We start from the raw sequence: 26,035 nt of genomic DNA, 5'->3' as shown, positions 1-26,035 counted from the left end.
CAAGACTTAAGTACAGACATTTTAATAATGCATAAACTTTTTGATGGAGCGCTTGATATTCTTAGAATATTTGTGTCGTCTAATGCTAAAGCGTTAACAGTCGATGGACAGTTAACTTCAGCATTGATTATAATGGATTTGTATGCAGCTTCAAACTGTGCTATAGTGGGGTTATTATTGAAACCTCCCTTAGCTCTAATGGCTCCAAATAGTAGTTCTATATGGTCTTGATTAAATTTATAGGTAAGTAAAAATTGCAAAAGTTTGGTTTCTATAAGCTCACTGTAAAGATTTTTAATAGTTTTTAAACATGTTATTAATCCTAAAAATGCAGTCTTGCGTTCTGATTGTAACACTGATCTTTTTCCATATTTAGGTGGTTTCTCAAGACATTGGATGCCATTTAAATAATCTATGGAGTCGTCAATGAATATATTCAAGTTCAAAAAATTACCAGACAGTGGTTTGTTGAAAGGACTCTTACTCAAAAACTTCGACAAAATTCAATGGTAGCTTCAGCATTTTCAAAAAGTTCGTTCTTCAGGTCTTTACAACAATATTCCAAGGCATCAGCAACACTGTTACTGAAAACCTGTGTTGCTAAACGAACCTTCATTTTTTATCGATGATAATGTATAGGTCTTGTTCTAATTTTTGTAGCAGCATGTAGACCAGTCACATTTTGCATATTGACCAAATGTTTAAAATATTTCCATTCAATTGGTTTATTATTTTTGTCAAACAATAATCCCCAATCACCTAAGCAATTCCTTATTAATTTCACCATATGGCATGGGTCAAGAACTATATGTACATTATCTTCTGTTAATGGATGTTTAAAATTTGACTTTAAATCAGCGTAATTTAAATTAGCTCCAAGCAAAGACGCCATCGACATATTATTAGCCGCCCCATCAAAAGTTATTGTTTTTATTATAATACCAGTTTCATGTAGTTGATGAAGACAAGATTTTATAATGTTGGATTTTTCTTCTGAAGATATTCCATTGACTAAGTAATATGCAATCGGTACTTTCCAATGGGTATTTAAACCAACTACCATAATGACAAAAGCATCTTTAGCATATGGCAAATTATCCATTGAATCGGTACCACCTCCTTGACCATAATCAACATAGCCTTGATGCCTAGAACCCGTCCATTGAACATGTTGCTTTATGCTCATTTTATCTATGATCAAACATCCATATAATTGTTTACCAATGATTTTCATTTAATTTACTTTAATGGAAATAGCTTGAAAAGATTCCCTCGTTAATCCTGGTAAGCCATTAATTGTTGTGTACCACTTCCTGATAGTACTAATATCTGGCAGAGCTTTTGAAAATAATTTTCTTATGTATAAATACGCAGATGGAGAGTAATAATGTAATATAATGGCAAACTTTCTTAACTCTGGAGTAATATTTTTACCACTGCCTAATTTTAGTTGGCGCATAAGCAAGTGCTTTTCTTCATCAGATGTAATATTCTAAGGATTAAAATAAATACTCAATTCTTTATTTATTTTTTAAATGTTCTTTATTATTATTATTCTGATTACATATATTTTATATTAATATTATTTGAAAGTATCAAAAAATATAAAACATACATACATACATACATATTTATTTGTATTTAATAACTTTATTTCCCGAGTATTCAAATAGGTACATATTTTTATACTATTCAAAAGAAGTATCTGTATCTGTACTTGAATACTTTTAAAAAGTAACTTATACAAGACTGTACATTATTAATTTATTTTTAAACTGTATTAAAACAAATAAAACATAATATATTTAATGTCTAAGTCTTACACGCATACAACATAGCAAATTTTCGTTCACCAATTTTAATAATGTGCTGTTAGTTTTGATATTCAAGCGAATTGACTTACTATATAACTTATTGCTAAGAACATTTTCTCCGCTTAAGCGTTAGCTTTTATTCAATATTTAAATTTTCAAGCAAGATATGGTTTTGTGAAATATTACAAATTAAAAATGCTCATCTTACTTAAAAATTAAAATATTAAACAAAAGCCAACGCTTAAGCACAGACATGTGTAAGACGGAGACAACCATAGACCTCTAAACTAATGGACAGCGCATTCCACTTCCCCCTGCCCACAATGCACGGAAATCATATAAGAGAAAGAAAGCAGAAAGGGTAAAGAGGTAATGATAGACTTATAAACTAACACAGTATTTCCCCCACGTTTTCTTTTCTCTTTTACTCTATATCGTACCCCTGACCTCTAGTCCATTAGTTTATAGTTCTATGGAGACAACAGACGCATGGGTGGCATCTCTTAAAAGTAACTTAAACTGTATTTACCTTCAACATATATGAACCATTAGCATTTAACTTGCTTTGGGACTGTAAATCATCAATTAAACTATAAAGGTTATTTATTTGTAATTTGAGACTACGGTTTTTTTGCTGTAATAATTTTATTTTATCATTTTTGGTTTTAATCATTTGTTGATAAGTTCTCCAAAACATTTTCCGTTTTCTAGGTGTCTCTACATCTTCCTCAGAAAAGTCTCCAGCATATCTTAACAGTTTACGTTTCTTTTCTGAAAGATGGACTGAAAATTCAAGTATACAGTTAAGAATGTTTTATAACTAAAATGTTACTTTTTGTAATATCAATATTTTCATTTGCTTGCAAAGTAGTCACTTCAGTATCATAATATGTATCATTATTCATTGAATCTGTAGAATTATTTTCATAATTTCAATTTTCATATATAATATTATTTTATAGGCACTCAGTATATTATGTAATCATATGTTTATTTTTAGTTTAGTTTAGTTGTAGGTATTTAGTAAATAATAATAGGTATACGAAATTGTTTTTTCGAATAGCAATTTATTGTTTGTATTAGTACCTACACCATAATAGGGAACTAAAATTTTGTAAATGATGTACAAATGTATTTTTGGTGTTTTAAGGCTGCTGTAAGATCAATTTATGAGAATCCTTGCATTAAATTGTTAGGATTATTTTATAGAAGGTACTTACATATATGTAAGTCGATCAGAAACAATATTTACACTGAATGTTAATAGTAAAAATCCATTACAATATCTATTATTTGTATTTATTTGTTAATAATAATTAAGACTTAAATATTAGCAGTTATCTTGTTCCTTTCACAAAATGTTTTTTAATTATTTTTAATTTAATTTACATTTATACATTTGGCATTTATCCCAAAGTGATCTCTGAATAATAATTCAATGATTCAATTTAATAGTTACATTATATGGATTATAAAAACTACAGTTTCCAGCTTCTACTACAACATTATTTTATGTTTTTAATTTTTTAAATTCAGTCTGCACCTTGTGTCGGTGATTTTACACGTAATATAATAAAATTGATACTAGTGATGAGTAGGTACCTGATTGTTTAATCAAATTATTTACACGATTTCAATAAAAAAATATCTATGAAGTATAAACATCCGCATTTCTATTAACTGTAAATTCATAATTGTATGAGCTATACATGTTACATATATTTTTCGAAAAAATTATTTAAAAAAAAGGTGGATAAGTGGATGTTGCTCTGCTGTACAGTAGGTTACAAGTGGGTCACTGTAATGGATGGTGTTAAATTTGAATTCAATGATATAATATCATTGTATAAGAAAAACGATTCTGAGCGAAAACGGTCAGTCAGCCTATGATTTTACCAAGTATATTTGATGATATTATTGTGAATAAAGTAATTTATATATAACCTATTTACGTGGAGCCTTGTTTTAAATTTTCAATCCTTAGCCATAAAAGTTAAACATTTTATACATTTTTAACTACAAAATAATTAATAAATTATAAATTTGATAAATGTTGTCATCATTTGAACTTTAAATGCTTATAAAATAAAATTGTGCCTATGTATTTTTAATATTTTTCAACTGCAAACTGATATTAATGTATTTTATTTATTTATTTATTTTATTTATTTTTAACAAACAAGTTCATTAGACACTTGGATTTTTTCTAATACATAATTTTTTAAACTTGGAACTTATATCATTGATTATAATTTTATTATTTAAATTTTTAAATTTTTATTTATATTTATTTTATTTTATACTTATATGTTGTGTTGCAGACTACAAAATATCGGTATAAGTTAATATAATAGAATACATTTATTTTATATTTGAAATATAACTTTTAATAATATTAGATATGAATTTTTTTAAATCCTTACCTTGAATAGAACCAAATATAATAATTTAAATGTAATCAAACGATTATGTGATAAAGCAACTGTCATGATAGTGTGATACTGATAATAATAGTACTGATAAGAGGCGCTGTCTCTAAACCATAGAGTAATTACCACAGAATAGATTAAATCAGAAGGGACACTTTAAATGTAAACAAAAACGTGGCGGCCATGTTGGCGTTGGCTACTTTATCAATTTAGTGTTATCAGGTAAACAACTGGTATCATAATTCATATTTTTCTTTTTTTTATTCATTAAAAAATTTAGCAAGAGCATTTGTTACACGTTTTTTATTTATAGTGCGTACTGCCTTTTAACTGTGCTCTTGTGGTCTGTGCCTTTGTCAAAAATATTGTACATTTTGTTATATATCTTCATATTATAACAATGTCGAGCCGAAAGAGTGGGTATTCATTTAAATGTATTGTGAAATCGTGCGGAGAACTTAAAATTCAAAAAGAAAGTGTTAGTTTTTTTTCTTTTCCCAAAGATCCTGCTCGGTAAGTATTTTATATTATAACTTATAATGATGTTAATTATCAAACTATTCAATGGTACTTGTTAAATATATAACATAATATTACACAGTTGCACAATATACCAAATGTTTTAAGTCTAGTAAACTATGTAGTGCACCTACAATATGTAACAAGAACCAAGTCAATTGTGTTTTTTAGTATAAATAAACCATTTTTTATTACACTTTTAGATGTAAAATTTGGTTAGAGCGATGTCAACTGCTAGCTGACATTCTACAACAAAAAAATACTAAATTATGTGGAAAACATTTTGAAAAAAATATGTTTTTAAATTTTTTGGAGAACAGGTTAAAACCAGATGCTATACCTACACTATTTCCAGGTACGTAAGAACTAATATGACATTTAGCAGCAGTAATTTTCTAATCGCCTTTTATTTTTTATTTATATTCAGATGAAAGAGATGGTTGTGATGTAAGTACATCTTTGGAGTTATCATCTAGTGACAAAGTTGGAATCTGTACCTTTATTAGCAGTTGGTAAAGGAATAGCTTCTAATTTAAATGAATTTTTATGTAATGTACCTTTTAAGCACCCATGTTCAAATTTTGATTATGTTTATTTAATTAAGCTATTTGTAAGATTTAGAATATTTTCTTCTGTTAAATTTTTAAATAGAGAGTTAGTATCAGAACGTCAATTTAAAAATAGAAAACTGACAATACTAAAACATTTATAATTAATGATAACATGATGACATAATAATGTAAAATTCATCATATTCTAGACAAATATTGTTTAATTAGTATTTAATATTTATTATTGTTGTTTTTTTTTATTTTTTTTTTATTTGTACAATTTAGTTATTATAATTATAATTAAAAAAATTTCTTAGTCTAATTTGAGATTACATGTTGTCTAATATTTTAAAAATAATGACTTATTTATTGTTATAATTTTACAGGCACTTTAGACACCAGGATCCTAAATACCTGAAAATAGTATAAAGATACAAATTACAATTAACTATGTCAAAATATACAAGATAGAAATATATCTAAGACACTGCCCATCACTGGCAGTGAAGTGATCTCATTAGTATCATTTAATTATTTTAATATGGCTAGTATATTGGTCACGTATATTAATTTATGTTTTATTTTTCAGAAATATTTCACTGCTGCTTCTGCTTCTCCAACTTCGCCTTTATTCCACGCAAGTGGGGTCTACTACTATTTGTTTTGCTCAATATACCATCATATTCCTGCAATAACCAATCCTCTTTATCTTTTTCCTTCAAATTTGAGTTACCTGTCTTGACTTTTATTATTTCTTCATGCCTCAACATGCCTTCTCAATCTATTCTCTAATTTTTAACCCATATTCATATGGTATCTCTCTCCACTATTCAAGCCTGCCTTCAAACACTTGTGTGCTATTAGCTTTTAAAACTACATCAGCTGCATTTAAGCTTATACATAAAATATATATTTGATTTAATAAAATAAAATGTGTATTTTTTCCACCATGTGTTTCAGTACATTATCCTTCCTTAACTGTGTATTTGATCCATAATAGTCTTTTACGGTTGCTAAAATTAAAAATTTTAAATTTTAAGCATGTACCTAGCAAATAATTTGAATAAAGCTAATTGGATCTATACATTTTTGGAAAAATATTGTAATAAACATTTTGTTTTTCTGGTATGGTGACACTGATTAACCAACGCCAACATGGCCGCCGCGTTTTTGAGTATTCTGTATGTTTACCGTGTTAATTTTTATCAGTGTCCAGGCCCTGTAATTACTCTACGCTCTAGACGCTCGTTAGTATAGCACAGCCTATTATTAATTATTATCATTTATTTATCACCTTTAGCCGTGGTAGTTAATATTATATTTCACACATTGTTTTGTAGTTCTATTACTTAAATTTGTGTTTAGAAGATTATGTTCTATCTTCTATAGTAGTTAAAAACTTACAAACTACTTGTTAATAATATCACATATACAAATTAAAAATAAAAACATTCTAAAGATTATACTTAAACTTTTCTGATCAATTATTATAATATAGAAATTTCAAAATACTACATAAGAATATAAGACGACAATACACATAAAGTATTTATTTAATTTGACTGATTAGTGTTTTGACCATTGACTGTAATATAAAAATGTATCATTGGTAGTCCAACAGATTAAGAATTCAATACTTACCAACTTGAGTCATCAATTATAGAAATTATGTCCGAGGAAGATAAAATTGAAGACTTTGCATGTGTAGAAGAATCTCCCAAAAGAGGTGAAAAAAGTTTTATTTTATAAACTAATATAATTTCTTCTATGTATTAATTGCTACAATTAATTTATTTTGAAAATATTCTTCTTCTTAAGCATTGTTTTTGATAGGTACTTACTGTTTAAAAATGTCAGGTTATTTAAATATTATTTATATCTGTTATTAAGAAATTTAAATATATAACTTTACTTTGGCATAATACTCACAATATTAAGAAAAAACTATCATAAAGTGGATTTGATATTCATATAAAAAAGTGATAGGTAATTATCATTAACATTTAAAACATTTTTCATGTAAATAAGGTTAGTTAATAAATGTCAGATGTTTTAAAATTATAATCTTTTAAATAATCATATTAATTTGTTACTTGTTATGCATTGAAATTAAAATAGTATGAAATTATTAGTTATAAATTAATTTATGGCTTATACATACATTTGTGTGGGATTTGTTACTGTTAAGGCTAAATATGAATTAGAATAACTTTATTGTTCATATATAACATTGGAACAAAATCTCTTTACCACGCCCCACATGAATTTCAAATTCTTTTTTAAAAAAGTTGTGTTCTTCAACGCTGATTTTGAAACTGTGAATTTTTTGCGGAAACCATTATTTTGTAAGTTATAGCCTTCCAAAGTTTGCAATTTTACGTTTATACGCTTGCGCACAACACTACTTTGCTGCCACGCACAGTGCCTATTTAACAATTTTTGAACCTTGTTAATTAAAGTAACGAAAGTATCAGTTAGGGCCGTCAAAAGCGAACCATTTTGAAGAGGTCGGATTTAGGAAATATTGTACATCCATCGTTATTGCTTTGTGACTATGTGTGTAGTGACTGATCATTAGTGTGTGTGAGTTCCCCGAACGATTTATGTAATTAAACTATTAAAGATAAACGACGGCTAAGTTTCTTGAACCTCAGTAACGTACATACGCGCAATCACGTCACTATATTTCATGATAAAAAAATGTTCAATTCTCCTATGTGCTACGAAACTCCCAAAAAGCGGAAGAAAATTTCACCCAGTAGCAAAAGCACTATTTTAATTTTGAAAACATATTTGAATTCCTTAAGAGGACGCTACCCATACATTTGTTGTCTTCGTTGTACATACATACGACATAGCAAATTGTCGTTCACTAATTTCAATAGTGTGCTGTTAGTTTAAATACTAGAGCGAATTGACCTATTATAAAACTTTTAAGTAAGAACATTATCTGTACCTGAACGTTGCCGATTTTTCAAAATTTTCATTTTTAAGCAAGATATGGTATGGGTACGTAAAATATCAAAAATTAAAAATGCTCAAATCTCGCTTGAAAATTAAAATATTGAATAAAATCCAATGCTTAAGCACAGATAATGTTATTATCTAAAAAAATTATAATAGGTTAAATCACTCTAATATCAAAACTAACAGCATACTATTGAAACTAGTGAACGAAAATTTACCATGTCGTATGTGTGTAAGACGGAGACAACAAATGCATGGGTAGCATCCTCTTAATCTCTTTTATAGATTATGTAGGAAATGGATTTTTGATTTTTAGTATTGTTTAATTAGTATAGTACCAAATTAATTTTCTTTTTTTTTTCAAGATTCACTTTTATTTTAGTATTAGTGAAAAAAAATAATTCGCTTCCTACAAAACAGAGATAAAAAGCAGGGAAATTCTTTTTTTTTTTTTTGAAATTAAATTTGAACTTCTGAAAGTATTGTTGTTTTCCGCTTATTGGTCTAAATGCACAAAAAACGACCAGCTTTCAACAGTCCTAATATAGACTTGTATTTTTGTTAGTTAATTTTAATAATATTCTAACAAAAAATGGAATGTTTTGTTTACAACACATTTTGATATAATTATAATAATTTATTAATATGCTTATATTAATGAATACATTAATCTTTGGTTTACAATAATATGAATATATTGTTTTATTAAATGTAGGTACTACAGTTCAATAGTTGTTAACATAAATATATAGTCATAAAGAGAGTAGATGTGGTTTATGAACAAAGGGGTCATAATTAAATTATAAAAGCATTTCAAAGGCTAGAGATAAAAATTAAGTGCTCCCCCCCCCCCCAAAAAAAAAAAAATTTCTGGCTACGACTGAAAAGTATATTATAGTGGCTCCGCTAACTGCCACCGTGACGGAACTACCTTTTTAAAGAGACACAGAATTCACTCACTCATAACCATGTGCACAGTGTGAGCCCAGGGTCGACCAGAAATTTTAGAGGCATGGTAATATTTGGGTAAATGTATTTAATGCGTTATATATTGTAATAATATGTTCATGGAGATCATCGAAACCTTATTTTTCATGTTATAAAATTAAAAATATTTGTGTGTACCACTACTCATTAGTCACTACGCTAATTGTATTCATCCATCGAAAACATTGTATACAAAATATAAATACAGTAACTATGGACATTAATAGGTTAATACATCTATGAAACATCATGCTTATTTAATATTAAACCCATTAGTATATTTATAATAAGTCATTTTCAAATTTAACTGCTTACTTTTTTAATATTTACTGTGTTAAGTAATATTTAGATTTTTGATCTGCACTTTGCGTGAAATATTACGAGACATTATTATTATTAATTTTATTCTTATCGATATTCATAATATTGTAATTTATTTATAATTAGTTAATTTACAATGTATGTTGATGTGTTAAAAATATTAGGAGCACTGTCCAAGTATTAGGGCACTAATTTGTCCAGGCACTCCCAGAAATTGAAATCCGCGCACTCATATGCACTCACTGTAGTATTTTAAAGCTATAATAATTTAGGTTAGGTATGTTTAATGTTTAAAGTTCTTGGTTTAGGTATTTGGTATTCTCTAAACTATTGTACCATAACACCATAAAAATAATAGGCAATTATTGATTTTATATAATCATATTTTTTGTAACATCAAATTAATGAAACTATATTACTCAATAATATAAAACATAATTATTTATTTATTATTTGTTATTAATTATAATTATTTTATGTAACATAACTTAAAAATTGTGTACTTTTTTTAGGACCAACTCTTTCAACTAGCACTAGTAGTTTTGAACGTAATGATCCTCATGATCCTAATTTAAGCTTATTATCCACTAAAATGTTTGAAAAAACATCTGAATATTTGATGGGAGAACTTAATATTACTGAGGTTGGTTCATGATATTTTTTGTTAAAAAAAATAATGTGTATTTAATTCTATTTTATTTGTTCCATATAGGAGGATTATAAATTATTGGAAACCATGAATAAAGTCACCATGCAAAAATATGCATCTTATAGACAAATTGCTTCAGATGTTGGCAAACAAATCATTGAACTAAATGAAAAATGTAATATGTATAATATTTTCATTAAATTTAAAAAGTTACTACTTGTTACTTAGTTTAACATTCCTTTCTTACCATCGCTTGTAATTTTATTCTTGTATTTATCTTTTACAAATAGATGCTTTTATAGTTTCCTTGATTCCAATTCACTTATTTACTTATTATTTTTTTATTCAGATAAATCATTAGAACCATACCTTTCTCAAATTGACCAGATTGAAGATAGTGTTTCAAAGCTAGAACAAGCAGCGTTTAAGTTAGATGCATATGCCAAAAGATTGGAAGCAAAATACAAAAGTTTAGAAAAACGACAATAATTTTAATGTTATTTCATTTTTTTTTTTTTTTGTATCCTGTGATAAGTTTAACATAATTATCTATATTGAATAATAAATAAATATATAAACTATTAATTTCTTTGAATTAAAGTACATTTTATTTTCATATTTTTTTAAAAATTGTACAACAATTATTTTATGTTTAAACTACTAAATCAATTTTATATATAGATAAATTAAATTTTGAGTTATGGTTGTAGTATAATTAATTAATAATATCTGAGTTTTAGTTAACTTGGTGCATTTTTTGAGGAGGGGGAGGGATAAAAAAGACCTAATGACTTATAAGTTATATTTTAAGATTAGACCAAACCTAAGTTTCATCTACTGAGCTAATCTTCTGCTTATTCTACTTCATTCCTGTCTTAAGGTTGAGCATTTTTTTAAATAAATTTAATAAATTTTTTTTTATAATAAAATACATAGTTTTATACATTTATGTTAGTTAATAAGACTTCTTCATATGTATTTGAATTTAATTCAAATTAAAAGAATGTTTCATTATTTGGTAATCTAAGTACAAATATTAATTAATACTTGGTAATTAATCTATTCGTTTTTAAGTATTATACTTAGTTAGATAGGGTATACAAAATTTTAATTTTTACAAATAGGTATTGTGTTGATTTTTTATAATAATTTATTATTAGTTATGATTTTCAGCCGTCTTAAAACATTTAATAGATAGCTTAGCTCTACAAAACTGTTTTTGATTTGATAGTAGATACCTGTGGAAAATTAAAAACCAATGTTTCACTATTAGACTTCTAACAAAATATAACTACTAAATTAATCAAAATCAAATATCAGAGAATTAATTAACATTAAATTATTAACACATTAAAAATAAGACATAAACTTAATACAATAAATTAGAAAGTTTTGGTACATTTTGTGATATTCTAACATTTTCTATGATATTAAACTAAAATGTTAATTGTAGGTATAACAAATAATAACAAATAACTTATACTAAATAATATTTTTTAGAACAGAATACTACTTTGTATTTAAAAATAAAATATAGTTTACATCTAATGTCCATATTGATTATCTGATTCAAAATCCGGAACCTAAAAATCAAAATATGTAGCTATATACTTATACCCAGAGCTATAGCTATAAAAAATATTTCTAGTAACAAACGTAAAAAATCACAAAAATATGTTCACTTAATTTACAATAATAGGTAGGCAACCTAAAAATTGCATAGCAAATTGTAATATTTAATAAGTATTAGGTAATTATTGGTATTAATTATGTACTTACTGTTCTTGGTTGTGGGAGTGTAGCTAAGTAGAATTGTCTTGCGTCAATCTGAATACACATAATTATAAGTCATTAATGTAATTTAAAAGGAGAGAATTTTTTTTAAATATATTCATATTACTGGTTTGTGGTAGTAGAAATCTTCTTCGGCAGCGACTACTTCAGGCCTATTTTCAATACCCCCAGTATTTTTTTTCTCAATATTATGTACTAATTTGTATACCGCTGAATTAGACAAATCAAATTTTGGTGGCTCGTACTTTCTAAAATTTACCCTAAAAAATCAAAATACTTATTAAAGTCAAAAATATCTTCTTTTTTTTATTAATTTAGGAAATTAATAAAGGTACCTAATACCTTTTCTTGCGTGAATATAAAGAATCAAATAATCAATTGTATTCTATTGTATTATATTATACAATTAGTTTAATTATCCTTATATACATATTAAGTATAAAGAATCAAATAATCAATTATATTTTAGTATAATACTACATTATATTATTTAATAATATGTAACATATATGTTATATATTCAATTGTCACCTGTCAGCCATACAAGTTGGAACAAATTTGTTCTCCCATAAAATAAAAGACATTTATCTTTTTATAACTGATGCTTTTTATTTTATTTTTTGAAAAATATTAGCAATTTTATAAGATAACTACACAAATTTTGATAATAAAAAAAAATATATTGTAAATTTGTAACCATAAGATTCTAAAATTAGTTAATATGCCTTAGTTATTTAGCACCAACAAACACCTCAATTGTAAAGACGTCAATCGATAGTTTTAGGTAGAGTTTTGAGAGCTTATTTTTTAGTAATAATTGTACTCATACCTCAAATTAGACGAGTCAATTATTGCTAGTTACTTAATACCTACTTGTTACTAGTTGTATGTTTACTACTGTTGTCTCTGTATTACTAAATCATAACATAGGAAATATTATGTTCAAAATATTAAATTTTTTTGGTATTTTAATAGTATAGTAAATTGGCCTGTTATCAAATTTAAAGTTAAGAATATTATTTAAGGTCCCACATAAGCTTTATTTGATATTTTAATTTTGAAGCAAATTTCGAGAATTTTTATAAATATTCTAGCTCCATAACGTTCTAAGAGCTACATTCATAGCCCTGCTCAAAATCTAATATTCTACTTTATATGAGTATATTGTATATAAGTGATATAATGTATAATCAGGGGTGGATGGTTCAATCAAACTATTTGAACAGCCAGTTTTAATTTCATTTGGTGCTAGTGCATGTAACTATGATATGCCCGACCCTGTCTATAATATATACACATTATATACCAACATAATATCATTGATTATAAATACTATAGATGTATCTAACTAATATAGGCTGAATAGGAGAAAGGCATATGTGCCATTCAGCATTCTACATAAGCAAATAGATCAATTCGCCTGAATAGGTAGATCGTGGATGTTAATGGTACCTAAATATTCTATATTATTAATTTAAAAATTTTAAAAGTTCAATTTTTACCCCAATGTAGAACCAACTAAAACTTCCGCTTGTGATATCAATGTTTCAGCAATAAATTTCTCATTGTAAGCATCTTTGGGGCATCTCCATTTGCGACCACCTGGTAATACGATAGGTCTTGGCAATGGTGTAAGGGGGTACATTGGCCTACCACTAGGTTCTCTATCTTCAGCTTCTTCATCAAAATTATCTTCTGATATTCCATTAGATTCCAATTCTTGTACATCTTCAAATGTTTCATCAATGACTGTCTCAAACACTTCATCATCATCATATAATGTCTCAAGTGACCCGTCATCAACATTTTCCTGTTCCTCCTTGTTTTCTTTTTGTTCTTCTTCGTCATCATTGTTTTTAGTTTCATTACTTTCAGTTGATTGAATTTTGTGTGAGAGTATATCTGAAAGTTGTTTTTCCAACAATGAAATATGATTTTGTATCTGTAGCGGTAATTCCCGAATAGCTGACAACTGATTTTGAATATTTAATATACTCTTTTCAAACGTATTCTCAGGCTCTTTGTTCACCTCAACTATTTTTGATTCATAAATTTCTTCATTTTTTTCAATAAAGTCCTAAAAAATATAGTTATAAATTTTAAATTAAATTTTACATTTGCATTAAAAATGAACGATCAATGAATACCTAATTTATTTTTAATTATATTAGTGATATTTGTACAAATTTGAATTATCAATTACTGAAAATTAACGTACTTAAAACATTTGGGTATAGGTCACTACTAATTTATTAAGGTGCATAAATTGTTATATACATCTACCTCATTTGTTTTAATATTTTCTTTTTCTTCATGGTCAATCTCACTTGGCTCTTCATCTCCTTCAATTTCAATGTCAATTAGATTTTCCAAATTCTCTTCAAAATTTTCTACATTATGATCAATATTGTGATTTTCTATTTCTGTTACTGTATCCGTAGATACAATACAATCTTCTATATCACTTAATTTACATTTACAGTTGGTACATACTTGTTCGCAAGAATCTGATTTATTTTCCTCGACTAGCTGATTTTCAGATTCATTTACCTAGATATCAGAAGTTGTTTTTTTTTATTATTACTTATAATCACAATACCTTGATAGTTAATATATTATACAAAGTGATTTTTTAAGCATGCTCACCCTATTTTTATGCTGAAATTATGCATATATATTCAAGTTCTGACTTTTGGTATGTTTAAATACACTTGAAAACCATATTTACTAATCCTTGAGATTTTTTTTGTATCACTTAAGGTTGATCCAATGACAATACAAACTTCTGTTTCTCAAAAAAGAACGATCTTTTTCATTTTTAATTATCAAGCAGATATTTTTTTTTGAGAATTTGTAGGTAGGTATCTAAATCAAAATTCAAGCGAATAGTTTTTGAGTTATATAACTTAGTATACTAAGAATAATATGTCTATATAGTAATGGGCTAAGTAGATCTTAGGATCTTAGGCGATTTAAAAAAGTTAGTAATTACTATTGATTTGTCAATACCTATAAATAATATAAATATAATTTGTAAAAATGATCCAAGTATAATAAATACTACATATACCTAGTTTTTATTTTTATAAAACATTTTTTAAGGATTATTATTCTTGGTATAAATATTATAATAACTCAGAAACTACTCATTAGAATTTTGATTTAGACACATCACAATTTCCAAGAAAATCATCCACTAAATAATTTGCAGTATAAAAGAGGGGTTCTCATTTGAAATATAGAAGTTTGTATTGCCACATGACACTATTTAAGCAGTACAACAAACATCAGAATTTGAAAATATGGTCATTAGGCATACCTACTTAAAATTTCTAAAAATCAGAATTTAAACAAATGTATTATTAAAGGGAAGTATTAGGGGGTGAGCATGCCTAAAAAATCACCCTCTAGAAATTCGCTAGACTAAACCGGTATGAAAAATAATGCACCGGAATGTTTGGACCATATCATTTACATATCCGGTGTGGGATAATGAACCATGTAAATGATATGGTAGAATATCCAGGTGTATTATTTTTCACACCGGTTTAGTCTAGCAAATTTCTAGCCTGTATATATATATATTACCTTAATGTTTATTAATGTACAGATAGAATATATTAAAATGTAATTTTATATAATTTAATTCATAATATCACACCTCAGTTTGTTTCACTTCTTCAGGTTTTTTTTTTTCAGGCGGTCTGATTTTTGGCCTATTTGGTGGTGTTAAAAATGTTGAAAATCTTTTTGTCGGACACCTTTTTAATTGTTCTTGCTCTGATTTTTGGTCAAAAATTTGTTCTTCTTGTAATGTTTGAAATACCAGTGAATTTTTAATGAAATCACATTTAGGCACAAAACGTTTAAAATTGACACTATCAAAATTTAAAGTATATTAATTTAAATTAAATACAAACATTATATATTTACTATTTACCCTATGACATTTTTCCCATTATTTTCAATAACTTCAGCACTTTCTAATAATTTTTCAGCTATTTCTTCCTCAGTCATCTCATGACCACTCTCATATGATTCTGATACAACTAAGCCACAGAATTATTAAACCATTATTATTAGTTTAAATCCAGGAGTTACCGTTTGGACTGACCTGATACTACATTATCTCTATGCTCATATTCAGTTAAACTTCCAATAGAAGATGTTGCACGATCAATGACTGAAGGTGTGTGTAGTCCTCTGGTCGGTGTAACTGCTAGTACAGGACTTCCTCTATAAATATAAATTTAATTTTAATTTTGTGACAAATAGAAATAATTACTTATTTTAATAGTTTTATTTGTGTTTTTTTAAATTTTATTTAGTAAATATACTAACTAAACTTCAAGACATATTATGGTACCTAACAGACAATATAATTTTATATAAACATAAACAATTTTAAAAAAGAAGTGGCTTCTGATGTAACTTTAACATAAATTATTTTATGTTGTTGTATATTTATAGGTATTATACAATAAGTTGGTTTTATTTGTACAAAATCAAGCAAGAAATAATTGAATAGAAACGTTAGGAAGGTATATAAAAACTAAAAATAAAATAAAGATTATTATAGAATATTAGAATTTAGAGTAGGTAGGTATACTTATAACTTGGTTAATTTAAAATGTATTATGAGATAGATGAACTATCTATTGCCTATAGTTTAAATTGAATTGTCATATCATAGGGGTGAATTATTGGCACAAGCACATTTCATCCTTTAACAATGAATTTAAACTAAAATTAAAATTTTAAATAAAATTTATGAATTTATTAAAATTTTGATTTTTGGAATTTTTAATGAATTGAGAACAAATTTTCAAATTCTTGAGATTTTTTGTACTACATAAGATGGGAACTGTACTCTGTAGTGATATAAACTTCTGTCATTGAAATAATAGAACCCCCAGTTTGTCAGATATTCAAATGTTTACATATACTAAGGATAATAATCTTTAAAAATTCATAAAATATTTAAAAATTAATTTATTGTTATTTGAACTTTACCTATTTAATATTTAGTGATCACAATTCACAATTCATGCTTATTAAACCTTTGTACCTACATAACATACCACAGGTTAGATGGTACAACATCTCAAAAGCGTGTCTACGGATCGTGCCTCAGTGCCTATCATTTTGGGAACAAATCTACTTCACCAGACACCTTTTTTTTAAAAAATCGTTTTTCCTAAAATACGAGTTTTTGAATTCTTATTTCAAGTGTTTGAAAAAATTTGCGGAAACTTTGTGTTAAAAAGTTATTACAGTTTAATTGCTAATATAACAATATAGGTAGGTACGGCTAAATACACAACACTGCGCAAATCATTAGTTTCGAAATTACAACGAATGATTAATGAGTAATAACGGGTAATATACATTTAGAATTTTGCACTTTATTTTCGATTTTTCAAAATACGATAATATTATTATATATTATGTTAGAACAAGTATGACAACAAATTACTAGTAGCTTTCTATGACTTCCGGCTTCGGTCGCCTTCTAAGAGTTCAATCGTTTAAACAAATAAAATGTGTAACATTTAATAAGGAGTTTTATAAAAATTGTCATATTTTTACGTATAATATGAGAATTAAATAATAATTAATATTATAACTGTGTCAACTGTGCTGCTATATTAATTGTAAACAATTTATTATTAATTTTATTTGAAAGTTTTGTTACAGTATATTATGAAAAATATCATAGTACGATGGACCGTCAACCCAGTGGCGCCCGATAATAAACAAAGAAGTAGGTACCAAAAAATGTATTTTGAAATTTTTTATGTTCTTAAACTACCTAGTAAAAATAATTATATTAAAATATGAACCCTCAATTTTATTAACAATTTATAACTTTCTATATATTATGTTATACATAATGTGTTTTTATTTTAGTTTTAAAAGTATTTTTATTGTTTTTACATGCCGATAGTTAAATTGTTCAGTCACAATTAAAAAATGTTCTTATTATTGCGAGTTTTTTTATCTAAAAACTGGATGTTTTTTCGTCTCTAAAAAAAAATAGGTGACACGATATGAAAATTAGTTATGCCCCCTCAGCCACCAGTCTGAACACGCCTATGTTTAGCATACTTGGTGAATCACCATATACACTATATGGTATATTAATTATATTTATTCACCGTAAAATCGAAAGAGTAATACTATTGCCAGCTTCTAAAATACATTGCTGAGCTTCACTATGAGTTATCTGTGCTGTGTTATCTCCATTAATTTCAATAATCATATCTCCAACATTCATGCCAGCTTCCTCGGCCAAACTACCTCCAGTCACCTATTTTAACAGTTAGGTAATGATAATTAAGAGATCAATATTTCTTTAACATTCAACTCTATTTTAAATTTAAAACTTACCCGAACGACAGTAAGAGGAATTCCGAAATCATGGCCTCCTGTCAGTCGAAATCCCCAAGGCGTGTCGTCGTATCGATGAAGTTCGATTTCTTCGCACATTTTATGATTGTATGAATTTGATTTGTGAAAATTATTTATGAACGTATATAATTTATATGACAATTAAGTAAATTCTATAAATTGATTTGCATAACTTCAAGTTCATCGTAAAAAATCGTTCAGCCATGCGTTCGATTTGTATTCTAGCTGTACCTATATTGACGATCCACTTAGGATACTCTAATCTCAGAATACCTTTTGGCTTTTAGCCATTAATACCTGACATTCTAATTGTACATATAACTCAAGATATCATTACGTACGAATAGTGTCGGAGTAAAATTGGCACATCATGAATATAGTGATCTCATACTACCTATAATTTATTATAACATATATAGATACCTATGCGGTATTGTAAATAAACATATCCATATTTTTGAAACAATCACAAATCATAATATATTTTCTAATATACCTTATACATAGGTAGGTACCTACCTAATTCTGACTATTAAAAATGTGTTTTATATTTTTATTAAAATGACTGCATATTGTCCTTAGTATTACAACTATACCCTAATGGCCTAATCCTAAAGGCCTAAACGTCCTAAACTATATATATAGTCATAGATATTAATATATAGGTACCTATTTAAATATGCTATACTTAGACACTTTAACTCTTAATAAATACCTACCTATTTGAAATTAACCATATTTAATGAATTGTAACTTTTTGCATTGTAAGTGTAACTATGTGAGAAAGTTGATTGATACATGTACTTATGGACTATGGTATAACATGTTTTTTAAACAAATATATTATTATTAATGTTGTTTAAACTATTGTTAACGATGTTTTAATTATACATGGATGCTTATTAAGAGTGATAAAACATGTAGATTTAAGATTGTAGGTAATTATAATATTTAAATTATATGGCAAATCGTGTAATACAATATACAATATGTAGGTAGGTAGGTAATATAAAATAATCATATTATTATAAAATCTAAATATAGTTAAATTGTATGTATGCCAAATGACCTAAAACTTAATACAAATATACATGACGATTTGATTAATGTTATTGCAATGACACAAATTGAGCGTTTTGTAAACACTAAACATTTATCCAAACAAAATACCTCTATCAGAAATTGCATTAAAATTTAAATGTAGGTACCTATCGAACAAATAGGTACCTACGTAATAAATCGCAATAAATATTGCGCAATGCCGCAACCAAATGTCAATACTTTTATAGGGAAATGTAAACTCCTAGTTCCTACACGAACAACCTTTTTACCTGAAAATCAAAGATATTATAATCTCTCTTACATAGACATATTTACTTGAAAAATAAATAGGGTACCTAATATACTACACTCCAACATTTTATTTGAATACCGATTTTGGAATTTAAAAGCTGAAAAAGTTAAAAATGTTAACTTGAAAATAATAAATATTAAAATTTATTTTTATGAATAAAATACAACGTAGAACGTGTTTATGCGCTGCGTATTATGACAACGGTATAATGATTCTCATTCTAACGAAAAAAAAATATAAGTCGGTACATTTAATTATTGTAAAAAATATTTTTTGCAGTTATTTACTATTCATGGTTTTAACTTTTTAAGAATCAAAATGATATTCAATTAGTTTTTGCTTTGCTTCCTGACAAAAATAGCCATACACAAAGCACATTATTTTTAAAAATTAACGAAATTTGCTTACGGTTCCAACCATAGTTACAGAAGAAAAGTTAATTTATAATTACACAAAAAAATAAATAGGTATACACGAGGAGAAATTTCACGTTTAAAGTTTATCTTCAAAGTATGCCACAAAAATAAACGTAAATTAATATGACTATTGTTTTAACATTTTTTATTTTTTTTCAATCAATTTTTGATTTAAGTTTGTACTTTTGGTTAATGTATTGACGGCTCTAGAGCGGGCACTCCATTTTCAATTCCTCCCAAAAGTACCAACTAGATTCACTTATCTATCAAAAAAGACGCTAATCTCGAAAATCGGAGCATTTTTACTATCCAAAATGTTGATGATAGATTTTCGTATATGTATTAATGTATTGCAAGACTGATATTTTATTTTTAAACGGTTTTAAACTTGAGGATAAACACGATATGATTATAACATGTGATAATATTATATGCACTCTAAGTCTCTAACAAGCATATTGTATCGCGTCGTGAAAATTATGGAATAGCCACAGCACCCCACCCATATATTTTAGGGCAAGTTGATATATAATATGTATACAATCAATTATAAAATTTAATTAAAATTATTTTTTTACTACACAAAATACAAATATAAAACGTTGATAAATAGTTACAATGTGGCATTATTTTACCTAACGGGTTACAATAATAAAAGTACAAATATAGAAAAGAATAGCAAATTCGAGTTTAGAAATTAGAATATATTCGTTAGAACGGCATTGATCCAATTTGGGGAAATTGACCCATTAGTTATGAACCGTTAGGATGATTGCTTATTCCACAAAACAAATGTTTATGTGGGCGAATAATTATGAACAGGTTTATTGTAAAATTATTTTATATATTATACTATTTTTTAGATTGTAATGTATCGTTAAAATTAATTAGTTTTATTTATTAAAGTTAGTAAGATGAAACGTATAATTATTAAACTTAGTTATAGATAGTGCTAGCTAGGAATATCTTAATGTATAATAAAACAAATTAAAGGAATTGTATGCAATAATAATTAATGAAAAATTATATCAATTCAAATAAATTGAAAATTAAGTCTATTAAGAAACTACATTCTAAGTAGAAGTATTGTTACTGATCTAAAATCTGAAGATAATCTTAAAGAAAAAAAACATACAAAGTTTATAGGAAACCCAATACATTTATCCTTTGCTCAAAATCTATAAGTGTGACCATTTTTCAAACCCATGAAATCACATGTTTAGTAAAATTAGAATTTGTAGGTACTTAACTTCATTTGTTCCAAATTAAATATTGATGTAGTATAGTCTCTGAAGCCTGAAATAATTTGTTAGAATTACTGATTTAACAATAAAAAAAATTGACATATAATATACTAGCTGTCCAAGAAAAAATGATCCAATTAAGTATTATAAATTATATTTTTACAATTTGTTATTTGAATGCATTTGTTTATAATTAAAACTTCAATAATAGCAGTATTTACATAATTATAAACAATTATTTTTGTTATTGAACTATTGAAGTATAATAAGAATTCAGTATTTAAACATAATTAAATGCAATTTTTGTTTTACATACATATTTAATTTTAAATTAATGATTTATAAAAGTTTTTTTCTTTGCTAATGAGTAGTACATACAAACTTAGTGTGCTTGGATTTTGAGAATATAAAATTTGGGGTGATGAGCTTGATGCATGGCAGTGTACATGACCCATAAGATCCTGAATATTAGACATTAACATCCAGTGATTACAGGTTGAATTATTTTCTTTCTTAAGAGGACGTTACACCGACATTTGTTATCTCCATCTTACAAGTGCGCATCATAGCATATTGTATGTCAGTAGAACACGTTACAAACAATTTACAATTTTAAAATACCCATAACTCGCTTTTAAATTAAAATATAATAAAAAACAAATGCGGTTTTCTTGATAATAACCTAACCTTTAAAATTTAGAATTTTTTGAATTTTGTTAATTCACTCTTATTGTTAAACTAACGGAGCTAAACGTGTTCTGCTGAGCATACAATTTGCTATGTTACGCACTTGTAACACGAAGACAACACATTTCGGTGTAACGTCCTCTTAATACAGATGTCTAAAATAATTTTCTTTGTAGTCACATGGCTAGCTTTGGTATCATTATACTTCTATATTGATTTTCTTACTAGATTCTTGTCTTTTCTACAACTTGATGGTAATACTAAAATTGTGGTGTTGGAATTATTATTAAAATATAATTTCTAATTTAAATGAAGTAAGACTGTTTTTAAATAATATGTTTTTATTATTATTAAATATAAAGAATATGTAAATGCAACATTTATTTATACATTTATTTACCTATGTACAGCAGAGATCTTTAATTTACCTTATAAATACATACCAATAATGATACAACGTGTTATTCAATTGTCAAACAATGTTGCTTGTGTTTAACAATGTACATAAAATTCATAATTTTACCACAAGTCTGTATACCACATCGATAACTATCAACCGCTGTTGACTTTTTACCAATATGGTCTTTGCAGAATTTTAAAGCACAAGGATACCAAGGAATGGTTACTTTCATCGTACATAAACAGTGTGACCATACTTTACCTGTATCTCGACATAGTTTCAAATTAGAGTTTGGCGATTTATAGTTAATATATTCAACAGCTTGTAATAAATTTCCCAAGTACATACCTAAACAAATAAAGCATATAAATTAATAAAATAAAATATATTTAAGAATTTTAGAATGGGAGTTGACCAGGAAAGATAATTTTAGAATATTTTGTACGAGTGTGATGTTTAGCTGAATGCCTGAATATAGTTGAATATATTTATTAAAAGTTTGAACTTTTCTTCATTTATTTCAACAATGTTTTATAAATCAAAAACCATTTTAAAATAATGTTCACCATTTGAAACTTAGCAAATTTAACTTAAGTATTGTAAATATAATATTTATGAACGCTGAATGGGAGGCTGAAAATAATATATTAACCAACTTACATAGATCTCTCGTTAGGTCCAAACTAGACTATGGATCCATCTGCTATACCAATGCAAACCCCAATATTCTTAAAACAATTGAATTCACAACAGCGGTCTAAGAGTTGCAACTGGAGCATTTCGAAGCAGCCCCATTCCAAGTATATTATCTATCTCTGGAGAACCTCCCCTTCACATTCGTAGAATCAAATTAGCTCTAAATTATATTACTCGCATCCCCCCAGAAAACTCAACATTACCATTATTAACACAAAATCGTTTTGCAAATACATTTTGCTCCAATCCCAATCTAAAAAAACCACTGGGTTTAAGGATGTTGAAGGAGTCCACCTAGCCATTCAACTACCCGATTCCACCATTAACATTTGTACAGATTCACTCAGTGCTCTAAACAATCTGAAATATAATTTACACTCAAGCATCCTAGCAATCAAAATAAGTAACATCATTGAAAAAGCCAACAAGAACATACGGTTCATATGGACTCCTGGCCATTGTGGAATTGATGGCAATGAGAAAGCTGACTAAGTAGCTCGTGAAACAGTAAATAACCCTCTGACTGAAATACGCACGTACTCCTCACTCATCGACATCCATAGGAATGTCAACACCTTTTGTACTAATTTATGGGAATCTGAATGGCGTCGTACACCCAATAACAAACTGAGAGAAATAAAAAATACTACCGAATACTGGCCTAAACCCCATACATCAAATCGCAAAGATGAAGTAGTTATCAATAGATTACGTATAGGTCACTCAAAGATGTCCCATGGACATCTTATGCGCAGAGAAGAACCAGCAATGTGCCTAACCTGCGGAGAACCTCTCACAGTCAAGCACCTCCTTATCAACTGCCGTATCCATACAGATACCAGAAAAAGTCTAAAATTGTCCGACAACCTCTTTGAAGCCCTCAGCCCTATCCATGACAACACCAACAAAATAATCATATTTTTAAAACAAATTGATATGTATAATTTAATTTAAGAATTTATTGTATAACTATACTCTATTATGTACTAATTACCAATTTTTGTTGCAACCTTAGCAGTTGATGTACCATGAATAAAAAAAAAAAAAATAATATTTATGATGGTTAGAGATTTGAATAAAGTATGTTTAAAAGGTTATAATTTTTTAAGTTTAGCTCAGGTATTTCAAGCAAAAATTCTTTTTAATATATTTAGTATAATCATCAACAAAACCGTACAAGATTTTTAGCAAGGCGTTTTTTTCTTACTTAAGTTTATCATAAATATTGCTTAGTGTGCAAGAGCCTACTTAGATTTTTCTAAAGTTTTCAACATAACATACAGGTAATAAATTAAAATAAATTTGTTAAAAATAAAGAAGGTTGGATGTATACAAATATAGTTGTTACTGTATAGTTTTAATTACCCGGTACAGTAGCCCATTTATCAATGTCAAATTTGCTAGTAAAAGTTGTATCTTGTGCTTCAGAACATAATGATCCAACATGTTGTGATATATAATTACTATCTTTTAATTTGATTTTCATATCTATTGTAATATTAAATACACCTTTATTTTCTTCTGCAACACGAATTGTACCAGGATTTTTCTGAAAAAATATTTATGTTTGTAATATACATTTATAAAGTAATTAATACTATTTTTCATTTATAATAATACTTGTCTAAGTTTTGACATTGCATCTGGTGATATAAATTCATTTGCATGTACATGATTGACAAAACAAAGTATTTGATATGGCTTTTGACCACGTTCTTCTTCTCCAAGCAACAACACTTGTACTATTTGAACTTCCTAATATGAATTAATACATTATTTATATAATATGTACCTACCTATATTTCATTATTCATTAATAAGGTTAAAACATATAATAAAAGTAATATTTATATATAATTGTAAATACCTTTATGAAATCAATGTGTTGTGTGATTAATGTAGAGTCCGGTAGTTGTAATTCTAGTGTGATTGTATCATCTGTTATATTTGCATATATTATTTCTTTTATAACACTACCATCCTAAAATAATATGTTAAAATAAGTTATTAGTTATAATTATAAATACACAATATGTTAATTTCATGAGTTAAAAAATAATAATCAGAGTAGATAATAATAAATACATTTTTTTTAAATGAGTAAGTTGGCTAAGATTTCATTATTTTTTATAATTTGAAAAATAAGTATCCTAAATAAAAAGTTAGGAATTAAATTAGACTCAATAAAAAGAAAGCCTATTTCAAAAAGAGTGTACAACATCAGTGTACTCATTAAATTAATTTAATCAGAAACTGTAAAACTTAAACAAAAATGATAATGTGTATTTTACATTTAGTATTATTAATATCTCTATTTTATACCTATAATTAATTATTTGTTAAAAATTACCTGATCTTTAACGTTAACAACTAAACAAGAAAATTGACAACTATAATTTAGGATAATATAAATAACATAAAAATAAATTTTCAAAATATTGATCATTTTTACACATAAACTACATTTTCATAAAACCATTGTTTATTTAATCGATATAATCAATTTGTAGTTAATAATTTGTTCTAACATACTACCATGCATATTTTGTTCCATATGTCAAATTAAAATACTATCTGACAATATTTTGACAAAAATAATAATAGTAATAATTAGTATTGTATTTCAATTTTCAAACTCAAATTGTTCGGAAAATCAGAAGTCAGAACAAAATTGTTCAAAATTCAGAATTGTCTGTGCTTAATGTTTTCATATAAGTTATCAAGTAATTTGGGGTAATTTACATTGATAACAGACATGAATATAATAAAAACCACGGTATACAGTGTTGGTTGTAA

The 26,035-nt window shown here is 26.7% G+C and overlaps 5 protein-coding genes across 9 annotated transcripts; 2 read left to right on the top strand and 3 right to left on the bottom strand.

Annotated features, from left to right (window-relative positions):
* Nucleotides 1-462: 462 nt before the first annotated feature.
* Nucleotides 463-2,939, bottom strand: LOC132939331 (uncharacterized). Its single transcript, XM_061006429.1, has 3 exons — nt 2,647-2,939; nt 2,344-2,597; nt 463-1,492 (listed from the first exon to the last, which is right to left on the bottom strand). Exons 1-3 carry the CDS (start codon nt 2,717-2,719, stop codon nt 1,235-1,237), a joined length of 585 nt encoding a protein of 194 aa, XP_060862412.1. The 5' UTR covers nt 2,720-2,939; the 3' UTR covers nt 463-1,234.
* Nucleotides 2,940-4,494: 1,555 nt separating this feature from the next.
* Nucleotides 4,495-6,258, top strand: LOC132938590 (52 kDa repressor of the inhibitor of the protein kinase-like). Of its 2 annotated transcripts, none has more exons than XM_061005507.1 (4): nt 4,495-4,756; nt 4,966-5,117; nt 5,190-5,209; nt 5,700-6,258. In XM_061005507.1, the coding sequence occupies exons 1-4, from the start codon at nt 4,644-4,646 to the stop codon at nt 5,706-5,708; spliced, it is 294 nt and encodes a 97-aa protein (XP_060861490.1). In that variant the 5' UTR covers nt 4,495-4,643; the 3' UTR covers nt 5,709-6,258. The 2 variants fall into 2 exon arrangements, with proteins under 2 accessions (XP_060861490.1, XP_060861489.1); XM_061005506.1 differs by having other exon boundaries at nt 5,190-5,274.
* A 355-nt stretch (nt 6,259-6,613) lies between these two features.
* LOC132938589 (biogenesis of lysosome-related organelles complex 1 subunit 2) lies at nt 6,614-10,981 on the top strand. The gene is made up of 5 exons (XM_061005505.1): nt 6,614-6,858; nt 6,927-7,039; nt 10,101-10,231; nt 10,301-10,412; nt 10,587-10,981. Exons 2-5 carry the CDS (start codon nt 6,982-6,984, stop codon nt 10,724-10,726), a joined length of 441 nt encoding a protein of 146 aa, XP_060861488.1. The 5' UTR covers nt 6,614-6,858; nt 6,927-6,981; the 3' UTR covers nt 10,727-10,981.
* Nucleotides 10,982-11,553: 572 nt separating this feature from the next.
* Nucleotides 11,554-18,780, bottom strand: LOC132938588 (uncharacterized). Its single transcript, XM_061005504.1, has 10 exons — nt 18,422-18,780; nt 18,190-18,341; nt 16,146-16,267; nt 15,972-16,080; nt 15,693-15,909; nt 14,315-14,581; nt 13,534-14,108; nt 12,138-12,291; nt 12,017-12,064; nt 11,554-11,820 (listed from the first exon to the last, which is right to left on the bottom strand). The coding sequence occupies exons 1-10, from the start codon at nt 18,518-18,520 to the stop codon at nt 11,782-11,784; spliced, it is 1,782 nt and encodes a 593-aa protein (XP_060861487.1). The 5' UTR covers nt 18,521-18,780; the 3' UTR covers nt 11,554-11,781.
* Nucleotides 18,781-21,837: 3,057 nt separating this feature from the next.
* Nucleotides 21,838-25,949, bottom strand: LOC132938530 (out at first protein). Of its 4 annotated transcripts, none has more exons than XM_061005418.1 (5): nt 25,590-25,949; nt 25,107-25,220; nt 24,860-24,994; nt 24,605-24,788; nt 21,838-22,804 (listed from the first exon to the last, which is right to left on the bottom strand). In XM_061005418.1, the coding sequence occupies exons 1-5, from the start codon at nt 25,683-25,685 to the stop codon at nt 22,605-22,607; spliced, it is 729 nt and encodes a 242-aa protein (XP_060861401.1). In that variant the 5' UTR covers nt 25,686-25,949; the 3' UTR covers nt 21,838-22,604. The 4 variants fall into 4 exon arrangements, with proteins under 4 accessions (XP_060861401.1, XP_060861402.1, XP_060861403.1 ...); XM_061005419.1 differs by having other exon boundaries at nt 21,841-22,891; nt 25,772-25,949; XM_061005420.1 differs by having other exon boundaries at nt 21,841-22,891; nt 25,775-25,949.
* Nucleotides 25,950-26,035: the final 86 nt, after the last annotated feature.

The sequence above is a fragment of the Metopolophium dirhodum genome, chromosome 2 (genome assembly GCF_019925205.1).
Source record: "Metopolophium dirhodum isolate CAU chromosome 2, ASM1992520v1, whole genome shotgun sequence".
Lineage (NCBI taxonomy): Eukaryota > Metazoa > Arthropoda > Insecta > Hemiptera > Aphididae > Metopolophium > Metopolophium dirhodum.
This window is presented reverse-complemented; position numbering and strand designations above follow the sequence as displayed.

Coding starts and splice junctions, on each gene's coding strand:
- LOC132938589 (XM_061005505.1), top strand. CDS start 6,982: ATGTCCGAGGAAGATAAAATTGAAGACTTTGCATGTGTAGAAGAATCT. Junction 7,040..10,100: donor AGAAGAATCTCCCAAAAGAG/GTGAAAAAAGTT, acceptor TACTTTTTTTAG/GACCAACTCTTTCAACTAGC. Junction 10,232..10,300: donor GAGAACTTAATATTACTGAG/GTTGGTTCATGA, acceptor TGTTCCATATAG/GAGGATTATAAATTATTGGA.
- LOC132939331 (XM_061006429.1), bottom strand. CDS start 2,719: ATGAATAATGATACATATTATGATACTGAAGTGACTACTTTGCAAGCA. Junction 2,598..2,646: donor AAATATTGATATTACAAAAA/GTAACATTTTAG, acceptor TTGAATTTTCAG/TCCATCTTTCAGAAAAGAAA. Junction 1,493..2,343: donor ATGGTTCATATATGTTGAAG/GTAAATACAGTT, acceptor TTTAATCCTTAG/AATATTACATCTGATGAAGA.
- LOC132938590 (XM_061005506.1), top strand. CDS start 4,644: ATGTCGAGCCGAAAGAGTGGGTATTCATTTAAATGTATTGTGAAATCG. Junction 4,757..4,965: donor TTTCCCAAAGATCCTGCTCG/GTAAGTATTTTA, acceptor TTACACTTTTAG/ATGTAAAATTTGGTTAGAGC. Junction 5,275..5,699: donor TGTACCTTTATTAGCAGTTG/GTAAAGGAATAG, acceptor ATAATTTTACAG/GCACTTTAGACACCAGGATC.
- LOC132938530 (XM_061005417.1), bottom strand. CDS start 25,685: ATGATCAATATTTTGAAAATTTATTTTTATGTTATTTATATTATCCTA. Junction 24,995..25,106: donor AACACATTGATTTCATAAAG/GTATTTACAATT, acceptor AATTCATATTAG/GAAGTTCAAATAGTACAAGT. Junction 24,789..24,859: donor CAATGTCAAAACTTAGACAA/GTATTATTATAA, acceptor ATATTTTTTCAG/AAAAATCCTGGTACAATTCG.
- LOC132938588 (XM_061005504.1), bottom strand. CDS start 18,520: ATGTGCGAAGAAATCGAACTTCATCGATACGACGACACGCCTTGGGGA. Junction 15,910..15,971: donor AATGGGAAAAATGTCATAGG/GTAAATAGTAAA, acceptor AAATTTTGATAG/TGTCAATTTTAAACGTTTTG. Junction 12,292..13,533: donor TTAGTTGGTTCTACATTGGG/GTAAAAATTGAA, acceptor TTGATTTTTTAG/GGTAAATTTTAGAAAGTACG.